At 44.1% G+C, this 16,184-nt stretch overlaps 1 protein-coding gene across 1 annotated transcript in view; it reads left to right on the forward strand.

Annotated features, from left to right (window-relative positions):
* Positions 1–48: 48 nt before the first annotated feature.
* Positions 49–16,184, forward strand: part of lmbr1 (limb development membrane protein 1) — a 45,854-nt gene continuing 29,718 nt past the window's right edge. The window contains exons 1-5 of the mRNA XM_048266778.1: positions 49–288; positions 3,468–3,540; positions 4,877–4,916; positions 5,747–5,886; positions 6,411–6,514. Coding sequence (XP_048122735.1) covers positions 226–288; positions 3,468–3,540; positions 4,877–4,916; positions 5,747–5,886; positions 6,411–6,514 — 420 coding nt within the window. The 5' untranslated portion in view covers positions 49–225. The remainder of the gene's footprint in view (positions 289–3,467; positions 3,541–4,876; positions 4,917–5,746; positions 5,887–6,410; positions 6,515–16,184) is intronic.

Below are 16,184 nucleotides of genomic sequence, written 5' to 3' on the forward strand. Positions count from 1 at the left end.
AACGGTTGGGCGTTTCTTGTTGTCGTGGTCTGATGATGTCATTTATTTTGAGTCGTTTCTCTGGCGGTGCAAAACTGAGCAAATGAGAGTCTGTCAATGTTGCTAACGGATTGTTCAGGGCGATTCTCAACCATTTAACCCAATATTGCTAAAGAAACTTATTTTATAAGACCATGTTGATTTTAGTTTTATGAGTAAGTGATGCGTATATATCCAATATGAAGAATGGAAGACGACGATGTTACCATCAGAGAACAAAATTTCCACAGTCAAGTTCGGGAATACATTGTAAGTAGCTAAACTTGCTAGCAGTTAGCCAGCTAACATTAGCTGATAAGCTAACTTTAGCTTGCGTTAACACGAAGGCGAAAACAGATAGGTATCAGCGAAAGGTATCCTTAAATAGAAGGCTAACAGACAGTGTAACTGGGTTTGTCAACAATCTTAACGTTACCGTTAAATATCACCGTGCCCCACTACACTTGTGGTGTAACGGCATATTATTCTACTACTACACTGGACATCCGGTATCTAACTTTCTTGAGAATATTAACAGTAACGTTAGCTGTTATGTTGGCAAAGATAACGTTAGCATTTTAGCTATGTGGTGTCTTTAAAGCCATTCTGTGATGTGGTTGTGATGCTGTTATGTGTTTTTTGTTGCTCAAGGTTCTAACGTTACGTTAAGACTGAGCGTACCTTTTGGTATGTCGAGTTATTAACAGAGAGGGTTAAAGAGGAGCTAGTAATCAAGGATCTTTGTTATTAATCTGCAACGACAATTGCCTCTTGTGCTTAGCTGTCTAACGTACTGTAACGTTATATGTTAGCCTGTTGTCAGAATGCTGACTACATTACGTTAACGTTACATCGATATGTAACATTAACATTCAATAAGCTGATTCTTTCATCTATTCTGGCGACATTTCTTTGCTGATTGAGTAGATGTTTAAATTGAATTAACGTTAGTTGTGACTATCACTCAGTTAAATTAAAGTTATTACTTAACGTAAGTTAGTTATCATATCTGACATCTAGAGTTTTTGTGTGTCAACAAGCTAGCTGTCAACACTTCAACCTCACGAACACACAGCTGACTTGCACCGGTCGTTGTTTTGTGTTCTGGGAAGTTGCCGAATACTGTCCCTTAAAGAATGGTAAATCTATTTGGACTAGATATTACAGATTAGCTCGCTAGATTATTGTCGAGCATGAATGTGTCATCCCGTTTAAACCACGATTGAAGTAGTGAGAATCGATAATGATATATTTAATAGCCTATTCATCCGAGTAGACAGTATCCAGTTTCCATGTCCATTCTTGCATGACTCGTATTAACCAAGCCCCGAGCCTCATTAAAACGCCCTGCCTAGGTTGATAGCTTGTTTACAGTTGCTGACACTTCAATCCCATCCGATCTGTTTCCTTGACTAGTTAACATGTTAACTTGTGGGCGAACGCGGCTTAAACCTGTCTTCTTAATGAAACTACCCTGGTGGGCTTGCTATTTTCGGCTTTCACTCCGTTTCCACAGTAAGTGAAGTGCGTCGTGTGGATATCAAAGTCCTCATCCTGCATCACATGGCATGTGACAGCAAATGAACGCACTCTCGCTTTATAAATAGCCAGAATCTTTCACCTTGCTCCCCACAAAATAGATGCGTTCCATGCCCAGGGCACTTTGAGAACTTCAAGGACTTCTTTAGAGAGGGCAAAAAGCAGAGCACGCCCACACACATGCAGCAGAACTATGTGGCGTTGTCTCCTGGAACACTCTGTGTGAGGAGCTGCTTGTAATTTGAGGTGCCAGCATACCTCTCAGACATCCTTATGTCAGTAAATTGTCATCACCAGTAGTCAGTGCATTGAAGTACAGGTTTTAGAAACAGTTGTTTCATGAACTAAAAGTGCATGTGGGTATTTTGACAGCAATCAGCCAAGCTTCAGGCTATGTATTTTTTCTTTCACTCATTCATTCATTCTTTCACTCATTCATTCGCTCGGTCTTGTTATGTTATGATAAGCCTATTTTGTGTTATGGCAAAGATTCGTAATTGTATGAAGTAAAATTCGTGAAGAAAAAAATGTTTTTAAAACTAATCAAATCATAAGAGCCCTCAAAGGTTTTAGTGAAATATGTACCCTAATGCACGAACCGCCTGGGGGAAATTCAAGCTCCCAGACCAAATAGGCTACATGACCGTTGTTATCTGTGATCTTAGTATATGAGGACTGTTGTTTACTAGGATACTATGCAAAGCACCCAAACAAGAAAGCTGCTACGTGCATGTCTGTTTTTGTTTACTAAGCTCATGTGGTGTTAAATTCTTTACATGAGGAAGGAGAAGCTGTCTGGCTTGTGTTGTTGACACACAGTGTGGTATTGTGGCTAATGTTGTGGCTGGCAATGTGAGGGCAACATATGCTCAATGTAGAATTACTGAGTGGACCCATGCAGGCCTACATGCTGTGAAGAGATATCCTTGCAGCAATCCATTTTTACAACCTATGCATGCAACCTATTCCAGTCAGTGGTTTGTCTACTGATTGTAAAAATGGCTGAGTCACTTATGCTCTTAGAACTGTGCATGACTGTAGCTATGAAACATCTGCAGGGGCAGACAGTTGGGATTCTGGGATATTTTAAGTGCCTGTCACTGTATTATTTCTGAATTTAATATTTGTTTCTCAAAGAAATTGTCTGTACAATTCATTCACTAATAGGTTCGGATGAAAATATTGTAATTTTGTGTTGTTGCGATCAATGCTTGCATTCACAAAGTGAAGTTTGAATAAGATGCACCATTGTCAGGTATATTATTGGAATGTTCACTAGTGTCAACTAATTGCGATGGTTCCCCCTGATCTGCATTTGTATGGCTGTGACTTGAGACTTGGGATGCAGCCTCTCTGGCAGAACAGTAGTGCCCGTCTCTGTGAGGCCTGAGTCGGGGTAATCTGATCATGACTCATCGGCTTGACAGGCTGTCATAGGTGCTCCCCCGTCCAATGGCGTCTATCTGTGCTGTCAAAATCTGCGCTCAAAATACCCCTGCCTGTGCAGAACACAAGATCTCCCAGACCTCCTGCTGCCCTTGCATTAGCCTACATGATAACGCATCACTCACATGTCATCTGCTTAATGCCTGTGATGTGTAGTTACAGCGTAATTATGCTGTAATATTAGCGTGTCATGTAATGAGATAATGTTTGTTTATACGCTGTAATAATATCATATAATAAAATAATATTCACATGTGTCATCTTTTCTTGGAAACTGGGGATAAGTACGTTTTTTCTCTCTCTCTCTCTCTCTCTCTCTCTCTCTCTCTCTCTCTGGTCTACAGTAGTCGTGCCAAAGGTCCCCAGCACTATTCATACTTATACTAAGCATATTCATGCCCTGGCTCTATGAACCCCTGGCACCTGTGGCTTTTCTCACTTCCTGTTTCCTCTTTGCTCTGCAGATCTGCTTCCTTCTTTTTGCGGTGCTGTACATTGTGTCTTACTGCATCATCACCCGCTACAAGAGAAAAAGTGGTAGGTGCCCCCTCTTGCACACAAATGGCACATGTACACCCACACCTAAACCACACTTTCCTTCCACAAGTCATGTTGTCTATCTGCACTTGACAGTCTTAATGCGAAGCACACAAAAGCAAAAACACACAAACGTACACAAGAGAAAACATCACTTAATAAAAAAGTTGATTTCAACTCTTTGATGTCCTCATGAGCGACTTCAGGACACCCTTGTTGGCTTAAAAAAGTAGATTGCTGCACTTCCCCTATCACCTGGGGAAACACAGTCCGCTTGGAATCTGGGTTGCGTCTCTCGGTTTCAGGTTATTTGGCCAAGGTGAGGCGCTCCGCTCCTCCCAGGTGTGTTGTGACTTTGAAGGAGGAAACACACTGGTGAGAGGGAGGGACATTGCTTCTGGGTTCTTCTGTGGATCACTTCTATTTCTTTTCTGTTTATTTTTAAATCATATTCTGATAACCCGCTGTTTATAAGTGGACAATATGTGCCAATATGTACCGTCTTTTACTGTGTCTTTGCATTCCACACAAAGACTTGTCTGAATGTTTGAAAATAAGAGCATGTTGTCAACTGCTGCAGAGTATTAGAGCACCGAAGCCATGATGTGGCATTGTAAAGATAGCAATTTCACTGGATCTAAACAAATAAATCTAACAATAGTGGCAACCATAGCAGTGGCTTTCTAAATCTATTTAAATTATTTTAAAAAAGTTTCCATGATGTTAGTATACGTTTTCTACACTGTAAGAATCACAAACTGCAACTAATTCATATCAACATCAAATTGATTTTATTTTAGCATGGGTTTCCACTGTAGAAGACACATAGCTTCACAGCCTGCATGTCCCGGCTTTATTTTTTAGGAAAAAAACGTCACTCTTAAGAGCCGCCAGCCTTTGATAAGACGTAAAATTTTCACTGGAATTGTGTTTGTTACTGTTACACCTGACAGGGAATCCTTGTTATGTGACTAAGCTGCTGCCTAGCAAGTAAGACAAGTTTAAATGGCTATAGCCTATATTTAAAAGTAATTTATGAGGTAGAAATGATGGCACATGTCTACATGCAATCCTATCGAAAGTTTGTTTAGATCCAGTAAAACTGCCGTCATGGAAACGGAACGTCACACTTCGGTACTGTATTGCTCACCTATTTGTGTCCATGTATTTATGAGTTTGACCAGATTACACAGAGGGTTGGGCACACTGTGTGATGTCCACATAGGTACACATCCATCATTGTAGGTTGAACAGTGTAGCTTGTGCCTGACGTAATTATCCATATCCACTGATGTGTCTTACATTGCAATGTCTGATTTTGGGTATCTATCCACAGATGACCATGAAGATGAAGATGCCATAGTCAACAGAATATCGTGAGTGTAGCTTTGTGTGCGTGCGTGCGTGCGGCGTATGCGTGCGTGGCGTCGCGTCGCGTCGCGTCGCGTCGTATGCGGCGCGGCGATGCGTGTGTGTGTGTGTGTGTGTGTGTGTGTTGACTTCACCCACTGTGTGTCTGCAGGGCCTGGGTGGAATATGTCCACTTAAAAAAACAATTTAGACATAACAGAGTTAACACCATAACAGAGTTACTGTACTTTACATGTACAAGCTAACGTCTCTGTAAGGCGTAGGCCTTAATGCTCTGTTTGTAGAGTATAGAGCTAAATCTAAATTATCAACAATGATTTGTCTATTATATAACTTGACTTGTATTAATTATTAGTTGTACACTAAAGCAGATCAGTATTCTCACTAACTAAGCTTTCTCTGTCTTTCTTTTTTCTTTTCATTCTTTTTTTCAATTTTTCCCCATTGCTTTCTATCCACACCCAATATCTATCCGTTTGTTTGTCACTCTACCTATTCATCTTTTTTATCAATCAATCCATGAGTCTGTCTATGTAATCAATCTATCCAATCCCTCTATTGATGTCTTGTATGTCTGTCCGATCAATCTATTTGATTGGTCTGTCCTATATCTATCTATCTATCTGTCTGTCCGTCTCTCTGTCTCTCTCTCTTTCTGTTTCTCTCTCTGTCTGTCTGTCTATCTGTCTATCTGTCTATCTGTCTTTATCCATATGTCTATCTGTCTTTATGTCTTTATCCATATGTCTATCTGTCTCTCTGTCTCTGTCTGTCTCTCTGTCTCTCTGTCTGTCTGTCTGTCTGTCTGTCTCTGTTCCTTTCCTCCCTCTGTCAGTCTTTACCTGTGCACCTTCACTCTTGCCATATCAGGTGGGGCAGTTCTGCTGCTGCCCTTCTCCATAATCAGTAATGAGATCCTGCTCTCCCTGCCCAGAAACTACTACATACAGTGGCTCAATGGCTCTCTCATACATGGTCAGTAACCCTCACTCACACAATCAATCTCTTTTTCTCCCTAGATAACGGCAATTTTAGTGTTAGTGATTCTCTCTTATAGCTTACTTTAAAATGTAACATAGTTGACATAGTTACGATAATAACCAAACTGTTAGGCTGTATAACGTAGTGTATGACTAACAATGAAATGATGCCTACTGTGGCATTAGAACGGCCACAAGGGGGCGTTACACCTCCACGATAAAATAATTCCTCACTTGCTGAGAGCATCTTAGTACAAATGAAGCAAACAGACATTTTAGAGGATGCTATGATTATTGAGAAAGGGGGCACACATGATGTGAAATGAATGTGTTTGCATGGGCCACAGCTCATATTTGTCATTATGGCTTCAGATGGGCCATAGGCAGCATGTCACGTAATGCAAAACACAAAGGGAAATAGATAGAACATATTGTACTCTTTCATCCCATGTGTTGTCCTTTTTTGATGCATTCATTTGTGAACTGACTGGTTGACCGTTTGATTGGTTGGTGTCCTAGGACTGTGGAACCTGGTCTCGCTGTTCTCCAACCTCTGTCTCTTTGTGCTCATGCCCTTTGCTTATTTCTTCCTGGAGTCCGAGGGCTTCGCAGGATCTAAAAAGGTAACGACTCACCTGATCTTTGTGTACCACTCTCGAACCAGTGGGCCTGCAGCCAAATTACTTTTTAAGAACTACAACTAAGGACAGTATTTGTGAGTGTAGAAAATGCTTCTCCTGTTGATGCGGTGAAATACATGGTACAAGCATCAGCCAGGGGAATGGAGAGTTGAACTGTTGGAAGTACAAAAAGCCTTTATGAATGCTTTAGATATTTGATTCAAGGATTCAAGGATTTTATTTGTCATTCCAAAAACATAGGTACATGAGTTGGGAACGAAACAGGTTACTGAGGTCTCAGTAAGGCCAGCAATAAATTACCATAAAATGAATGTAAAAATGTTTACTAAAAGAAACAAATCACCCCCCACCTCCCATCCCACATTCCCCTCTCACTCACACACACACATCCCAGAATAAGTATAAGTATAAGTAAGTATATATACTCTTTTGATCCCGTGAGGGAAATTTGGTCTCTGCATTTATCCCAATCCGTGAATTAGTGAAACACACTCAGCACACAGTGAACACACAGTGAGGTGAAGCACACACTAATCCCGGCGCAGTGAGCTGCCTGCTACAACAGCGGCGCTCGGGGAACAGTGAGGGGTTAGGTGCCTTGCTCAAGGGCGCTTCAGCCGTTCCTACTGGTCGGGGTTCGAACCGGCAACCTCCAATTACATGTCCGAAGTGCTAACCACGGCTGCCCCTAAATACACACACATAAACACACACTCAACTAGCCAGACCAGTTGACAGTGCAGTGCGTGATTTTCAGAACTTTGGGATGGGTAGCACTTCACACAGTCCAAAGAATTTTGTCCATCTCTGTATCTGAATTGAGCACCACTGCACACTTGACCCTCTGTGTCGGGTGTGTGTGTGGGTCTGTGTCCGGGGTCAGGGGTCAGAGTGTTTCTCCCTGCTTTTTTTCTGTGCGCGTGTGCTCCCGTGGTGCGGAGGTGGGGCAGACGTGGCCCAGCGGGCCTGCATGTCGTCTGGCGGCAGCAGCAGGTGTCTGGGCCGTGCCCGGCGTCTGACTCCGGCTCCCGCTCCGCTGCGCCTCTGCGGCGGCTTCATTAAAACATGAAAAGCCCCGAGGACTCGGCGCGTCACCCGACGCCCCATCTCGCCTAACCCCATCTCGCCTAACCCCTTTAAACGGCCCGCAGGCCGCAAACACTTCAACACCACGCCATCAGTGGCCCACCTGATTTATTTCCCTCCCACTCTCTTCCTCTGTGTCTCCCTCTCTCTACCTCACTCTCTCTCTCACACTTCTTTGGTTTCCTTCCTCTCCTGTGTCTTTATGTCTCTTTCTCACTCCTTCTTCGTGTCCATTTTTCTTAATCTGTCACATCCTTCCTTTTCACTCTTTCTGGCTCTCTCTTTTTTTGTCATTGCATCAAATGTTTTTTTGACATCAAAAGTATTTTAGTCACACACAGTCACAGTCACACACACACACACACACACACACACACACACACACACACACACACACACACACCACTGACCTAGGTGATTTAATAGTAAGCACCTTTACCCCTGTCCTCACCCCCCTCCCACCCTGAAAATAAAACTTCAAAAGCAGAGGTCAATAATCGCTCGGCACGGCTCGGTACACTTCCTCATTTGAGTAATTACTCTGAGAGAGAGACAGAGAGAGACAGAGAGAGACAGAGAGAGACAGAGAGAGACAGAGAGAGACAGAGAGAGACAGAGAGAGACAGAGAGAGAGATGTGAACAGACCGAGAGAGAGAGACAGACCGACCGACCGACAGACCGACCGACCGACCGACAGACAGACAGAGACAGACAGACAGACAGACAGACAGACAGAGAGACAGAGACAGACTAATACCTGAGCTCTGGAGGTTCATAAAGCTTCAGCAACACCGTGGCACAATGGAGTGGCAAGCGAAGGGAGGGGGGAAAAATGAAAAGAAAACCAGATTTGCTTTGAATTCACCTCTGTCCTGTGTCCCAGTGTGAAGCCCTCCTGGTTTATGTCCCGCCTGGCACACGGGGACGTAAAAATTAGTCTGTACTGTAGTTTACGAGGCTCGGGCTAATTTGCGAGGGCCGGGCCATGGTAATAATGGACAGGGCTGTCGGGATGTAGGAGGAAGTGGACCACGGGCTTGGGACCCGCAGCTTTATGTCCTCTCTCTCTCTCTCTCTCTCTCTCACACACACACACACACACACACACACACACACACACACACACACACACTCTCTCTCTCTCTCTCACTCTCTCTCTCTCTCACACTCTGTGGCTCTTTCATTTCGACAAGACTGTTTCTCGCTACTGATCATCCATAAATGTGCAGGGAAGGAGCACTGCTTTATGTTGCGCTACACGTCCAGGTATGGGCCTTGTGTGCGTGCGTGTGTGTGTGTCTGTCTGTCTGTGTGTGTGTGTGTTTGTGTGTGTGTGCGTGCGGGCAGAGAGAGAGGAAACGATCAGAAAAGGGCCGCTCTCATACATGACAAAAGCAAGCGCCCCACTGAGACTCTGAGGGACATAGCAGCTCACAGCAGAGGGGCACGAAAGCCGGATGTGGGGGAGTTTAATACCCCTGAAGCCCTATTCACTGCCCCCTCCCCACCTCATTCCCAAACGCTCACATTAATGTTCACGTTAGATGGCCAATCTCTTGGGGAGGGGGGCTTAATGTTGTCATTTATGTGCACCTATGATGTCCAATAACCTGACCGCTCTGGAAAGTTCCGAGGAAATGAAAACCGGCAGAACTTTTTACGCACCTACCTTTAATCGAAAACCTAATTCAGAGCAGAAGGCTCGCGTGGGCCACATGTAGTTCATGTGGATGTGGATGTGAATGTGGATGCAGCCACAACCAAGAGTCTACCTTGTACCTTGCCAGCAGGCTGTTCCACTCTTAAATGCCAAGACCAGAGGTCTCTGCTTCAACTAGTCACTGACCGTATCGATTATGGCATCAGTTCTGGACAGTCTAAATGCACCTAGGATTTGGCATGTCAGGGTGGCGGATGGGCCTGACCCATTGATGTGTGTTGACTGAGGGCTTGGTGCTCTTAAGGTTGCATCTGTTGCCAGTGAGGTGTTTCCTGGAAGTATCATTGAGCAACTACTGCTGTTCAGTGATGGAGAGATCATCATTGTGACCCTCTGCTCTTTAGTCTCTGTTGGTTGATCAACAGCACTTTTGGGAAACTCGGTCCCTTTGACTTGTTATCAGGGTGAAAACAGACGTGAATTTGTTTGCATGGCCCAATTGGTTTTAAATAAGCGTGATTTATTAACTGAGTAATATACCTCTTGTTTAATAGTGTTAGTGTAAGATGTCAATACATATGTATTGTGTAGTAATGTTCCTACAAGCTACTAATAGAGTGAGCTCACAGGATTGCATGTATTAACTGTTTAATACAATGCTATTATTTCATAATTCGACAAAACGTCAATTGAAAATGTACTCGTGAGAGTAGTGTTTGCTCAGCAGTCGGAGTTGACACGTGGTGTGGTGACACTGAGGTCTCCATGTATGCAATCTGTGTGCAGGTTTATGATTGCCAGACTGTCTGCTGTTCTCCCTTCTTGCTACAGATGACGCTGTTGAGCAGCTAACTGGTTGTGTGGCTGGTGCATCTGCTGGCTCTTGGCAAAGATTAAAACAGCTTCTTCTTAAGCATCTCAGTCTCCTTGTGCATGCCGATTCATTTCACATGCGGATGCACAGCAATACAAAACAAAACAAACACACAACAAAAACATTTTTTTTTCCCCCTAGTGAAACACCTTGTATTTAGCTTGTGTCCCAATGCTGCAGGTTTAGTCATGCAATACTGTGCATGTTTTAACTGTGAAATAAATATTTTGGAAAAAATAGTTTGTGTGAGTTTGTATGGTTTTGAGCATAACTTTTGAAATGTGGAAGTTAGGTTTAATATGTTTCTTTTACTATGTTCATTAGTGCACATATAGGCGCTACACGTTTGTGATTGAACAGCTTCCTCTAAAAAAAACCCTGCTTTGGGTTACTAAGAGACTCTTTTTGTGCCTCCCTTACAATGGCAGTGGATATTTATTTCAGACGGGCAGAGTGCTAAGGGCCTTTCTTTCCCAGGCCCGGGTCCTTCCAATCTGGGCAAGTGGTGCAGAGCTGTGTTTGCACACCTCACTTAAGGTCAGAGTGTCTCCACAAAAAGCCCCTGCGTACACAATGTGCATCTCCATGGAAACATATGAGATTTAGCTGGGAATTTTGAAAGAGGAAACCAGAAAAAGCACAATATTTGGAGGTTTTTGTTGATGTGTGTTTTTTTTTCTTTTTTTTTGTAGTAGTAGAAGTTTTTGAGCAAAGATTTTTAGGTAAATCAAAGTTTCTTTGATCCAAACTCCCAAACTTATCCTGTTTGACAAAGAATCAAAGTTTCTTTGGTTTACTGGAATTTCTGCTTTATTTTGAGCTTCTCTCTCTGGATTGTGTACTGTTGAATGTTGAATGATTTTTCAGCGTTCAGCATTCAATAAAATGTATTCTAATAAGTTAATTCAAAATGGTTGTATAGATCTTGTGATTTATGAAGTCAGTTTGTGTAACTGAAGCGCTCAGTGCATGCGCAAACAAACTGAGAGCTGGGGTAGGAGATGGATGCATCCAGATAAACTATTTATTTTCGGTGGGTCTGCCCATTCAGGAACTAAAATCCTATTGTACCGCATGAGGCCTTGCGTCTTAGACATGACACTTATGAAACGGAACACACAATAGTGTTCTGGCCCTACTCAGTGTTATCAAACACATGCTACAAGTCCAGACATGGCTCTAGATGTGCTGTTGTGTTGGTATTCTTGTTCCTGTCACTGGCCTGACTATGATCTACGAGGGTGATAATATGGGTGGTTGGGCGGGATTGGGGTGGGGTGGGGTTGGGGGGGGGCACTAACAGACACGCTCACTATTAGCCAGAGAGGACCAAGCATGTCAGGCTTGAATGAGTGCATGGATGGATGGTCACCACCAGTTCACATCTGCTCACTAGCCCACCAGCTTTGCACATGGCTGTAAATTGCTGTCCCTTAATAGGGATGCATCGCAACACGAATGCAGCCTTCAAATGACTCCAAGGCTCCTTCCTAGGAGTAGTGTTATTTTCCCCCTCTCTGTCTCTTTTTTGAGTGCTTCTGTGTGACTCCTTTTCTCTCATTCATTTGATCACTCTTGCTCTGTCTCTCTGGGCTTGACAAAACACAGGTGACAGTTGTTCGCTCTTTGAAGACTTATCAGCCTGACACCTAACAGTAATTAGGAAAAGATGGACTCACTGTAGGCAGGAATAACATGCTCTGGGCCCACTTCAAAAAGTAGCTACTTCCTCCCCTATAAATCCTATAACGTTAAATCTGTTTTTCCCCCTTTTCTTCAAGCATTGAGGCCATATTTGCACATGAAGGGGGACCTTTCATTTTGGGGACCCAACCCACTGAAGGGGAAAGACCAAGTGTGTCGGGTGTTAGGAAGGGGGCATAGTATTGAAATGCTTTTAGTGTATTTGGGGTCTTTTTTTTATTATTTTCCTCTTTACCTTGAGTTTTAGAATTTGAGATGTGAAAGATGTGCGCTTTGTGTGTGTGTGTGTCTGCTCTGTAATTTTTAGCTTTGATTTTAATAATTTAACTCTTGCATGAATATATTTGTCTGTCTGTCTGTCTGTCTGTCTTTGGTTTCCTCTCATGGACAATCAGTAGTCGTGTGGCTGGAGATGTAGAGTTATTGAGTGCCGACAGAGTATGCCTGTGTGTATGTGTCAGTGAGTGTGTGTGTGTGTGTGTGTGGGGGGGTGGGTGGATTTCCCCCCCCCCCCCCCCCTCCTCTGTTTTGTGTCTCTGACACGGCAGCTCTGGTCACCGGACAGAGTTCGCACAACAAGGCAGGGGGGCATCTGGTGAGGCTCTCCCAGGCGGGGCGAGTCTGTCCTGGGCACCAGTGCCCCCGCGCTGCCCCCACTCCGCGCTGGTGGAGAGACAGATGACTCGAAGGAGTGCGGGTCAGTGCCTAAGCTCCAGACTTCACCCAACATGTAACCACTTAAATCCACAGCCCTTTGATGGCCAGGCCCCACAGCTTCTGAGAGTCCCATTGCAATCATAGCATGTTCGACAAGGCAGTTCAATTTGAATGCGCTCATAGTGGGCAGTAGAGCTTAGGCAAATCTCAGCGCAATCACTGGGGGCAATACTGAAGGGAATGTTTTCCCTGCCTCTGTCTGTTAACATTACTCTGTCTGTTTGCCATACAAGTCAGATGAAAGCAGATTGTTGAATACAGTACAGTTCAGGGTTGTTGTAGCCTTACTGGACTTTGTAAAATACTGAGTAGGAACTGTTTGCATCTATTCACATTCTTCTTGCTTCTTTTTGAATGTCAGCGTCTTTACGATGATGGCATGACTGGGATGGAACACTGTTATATTTGTCCATCAATTAAGCTAAATTATCAAAAGTCTGACTAAATATTGGGCCTGAAAATTGAAGGGCCACCTTAAATCCAAGGGTATACAAAATCCCAGTGCCTCCTTAAGTTGGAATTTACATCCAAGCCTTTTTAGAACCTCCTTAAATGTGTAGGCTGATGGTTCTGGAAGCTTCTCTAGCTGCCGGCCCGCTCGGGTGAAGCCCTGAGTGAGACGGAGCTCCTCTCCTCTCCTGTCCAGACAGCCGGAGGAGGAGAGATGAGCTGTCAGCTGCCTGCCGCTCATCTCCACCAAATGATTAATGGGCCTTCCCTTTCTCTATTAGCCTCTCCCGTCTCCTCTCTCTGCCTGCCTGTCTCTCCACCTCTCCCACCGTTCATCCATTTTGCTCCCTCCATTTCTCTTCATCCCTTTATCAGTTCTTCTCTGTCACAGACTCTTCTCCCTTTTCCTCTTTTTTTCCTCCTCAGCCTCCTCTAGCCGATTGGCCTCTATTTGTCTGCTTCACCCTCTGCTTGACTTTACCAGTCTCTTGCCTCTCTTGCCTCTCTATCACACTAGTTTCTAATGAGACTCCCGTAGCTTGACCTACTACAATAATGCTATATTGCTTTTTTTGCACATAAACAATTCTGTCACGTAAATGCAACAAACATTATTAGTCACACTTGTCCTGATTAGCACACACTGATGTTCTCTGTGCTTGCTCTGTCCTCTCCTTCGCAAGATATTCTTCCCATAATCTCAGTCATAATCACAATCACAATTTCTTTTAAGTCAACTGAGTGTCCAGTCTTGTTTCATTTCATTCATGCATCCCTGGTTTGTTCTGGGTATATTTCTGGGTTGGACACTCGTTGTCCTTTTCTTGGAAGTCACTTCACTATGGTGTGCATGGATGCTAATACACACACACACACACACACACACACACACACACACACACACACACACACAAATTTCTTGGAAGGTAGTGCTAGCATTAGCGTAGCAGAAGCTAGCCCAGCTCGGAGCAGCACGAGGGAGGAGGATGCTAAATATTTCAGAGCTGCTAAATTTAGCGGCGCGCACTTTCAGAGAGAGGGCAAGAATAGAAACTTTCAGGCCGGGCACATCTAAGGAGAAAGATGACTCTTTCTTTTCTCTCTCTCTCTCTCTTTATCTCGCTCTCTCTTGCTTTCTCTAACTTTGACTCCTGCATACTCTCTCTCCTTCACTGTCTCCCTCCCTTTCATTCTCTCCGTCTCTATCTCTCTCTCTCTCCTCTCTTGATCTTGATCTTGATCTCGCTCCTCTTCTCCCAGAGAGAGGCAGGCAGCTCTGTCAGATCAGTGGACGTTGACGAGTCTATTTTCGAGCTGCGGCTCGTCAATGTCGACAGGCGCGGCCAGCGTCCTCTCTGACAGAGTTGTCGGACAGTGCCTGACCAGATGTGCCAAGTGAGGGGAGTGGAGTGGACCCGCTGCAGGTGTGCTGCTGGGTGTCACCTCCACGGACAGAGAGCCATATGCTCTAGGCAGGAATGGACGTTTGCATGTTCGGAGAGAGGATGGGGGGGCTCCAGTTGGACAGAGTGGCAGTGCCGTCATCTGCCCAGAACTCATCTCCAATTCAAGGTGACCTGCCGAACACGGTTTCCATAACACACACACACACAGAAACACACACACGAAAACGCACAGATCCATTCTCCTGCACTCTTGGCTCTCTTTGTATGTGTACACATATTGTATGATTGTATATGTACATATGTCTTTGTGCGTGTGTGTACTTGCACATGCTGGTGTGTGTCTGTTAGTATGTGCTCGTGTGTGTTGGTGTGTGTTGTGTGTGCGCGTGTGCGTGTTGGTGTGTGTGCGTGTGTTGGTGTGTGCGTGTGTGTTGGTGGCGTCCGCAGCCAGCTGGCAGGACTTGCGCGTTCAGGAGCGGCAGCAGCAGTGTTGAGGGCAGGCGAGGAGCATCCTTGCCCCAAATGATCTGCATGCGTAATGATGTGAGCTTTATAAATCATTGAGTGGCCTGCCCTAAAGGGAATACACCTTCAGCAGGGCAGCGCCGGCCGCTTAAGGTGGACCGGCTGAGCGCCGCAGCCAGCTCAGTGGGTGCCGCGGAGTGCGGGGAGGCGGTCCGCCTTAAGAGAGCGGGCCAGGGACGAGAGAATAGTCCCTGAAAGCATTCTGCTCTCACCTCCCTCACCTCCAGAACGCCGCCACTGAGCGCGCTCAGCCCAGCGCAGCTGCCACTGCTCTCTGTCTTCTCTCCTCCTCTCTCTCTGTCTCTATCCCCTTCTCTCTTCTCTTTCTGTCTGTCTTTGTAATCTGTGTTGTCTCCATCTGCTTCCCCGTTCTCTTTCCATTCTTTACTTACTGTTTATTGCCTGTGCCTATCCCACCTATCAATTTATCAATCTCTTTTCCTTTATCTATTTCCATATCTCTCCATCTCTCTCCATCTCTCTCTCTCTCTCTCTAACTATCTATCTGTCTTCCTCTATCTTTCTCTTTCTCTCTCTATCTATCTTTCAATCGATCTAGCTCTATCTATCCCTCTCTCTCTATGTCTAATGTGGCTCTAGTTATCTATCTATCTCTATGTATATCTATCTATCCCTCTCTCTCTATGTCTAATGTAGCTCTAGTTATCTATCTATCTATGTATATCTATCTATCCATCTCTCTCTATGTCTAATGTAGCTCTAGTTATCTATCTATCTATCTCTATGTACCGGTATATCTATCTATCCCTCTCTCTCTATGTCTAATGTAGCTCTAGTTATCTATCTATCTCTATGTATATCTATCTATCTATCCATCTCTCTCTATGTCTAATGTAGCTCTAGTTATCTATCTATCTCTATGTATATCTATCTATCCCTCTCTCTATGTCTAATGTAGCTCTAGTTATCTATCTATCTCTATGTATATCTATCTATCTATCCCTCTCTCTCTATGTCTAATGTAGCTCTAGTTATCTATCTATCTCTATGTATATCTATCTATCCTCTCTCTATGTCTAATGTAGCTCTAGTTATCTATCTATCTCTATGTATATCTATCTATCCATCTCTCTATGTCTAATGTGGCTCTAGTTATCTATCTATCTCTATGTATGTATTATCCATCTCTATCTAATGTCTCTAGTTATCTATGTCTATGTATATCTATCTATCCCTCTCTATGTCTATGTATATCTATGTATATCTAT

This window comes from Alosa alosa, chromosome 16 (assembly GCF_017589495.1).
Source record: "Alosa alosa isolate M-15738 ecotype Scorff River chromosome 16, AALO_Geno_1.1, whole genome shotgun sequence".
Taxonomy (NCBI): domain Eukaryota; kingdom Metazoa; phylum Chordata; class Actinopteri; order Clupeiformes; family Clupeidae; genus Alosa; species Alosa alosa.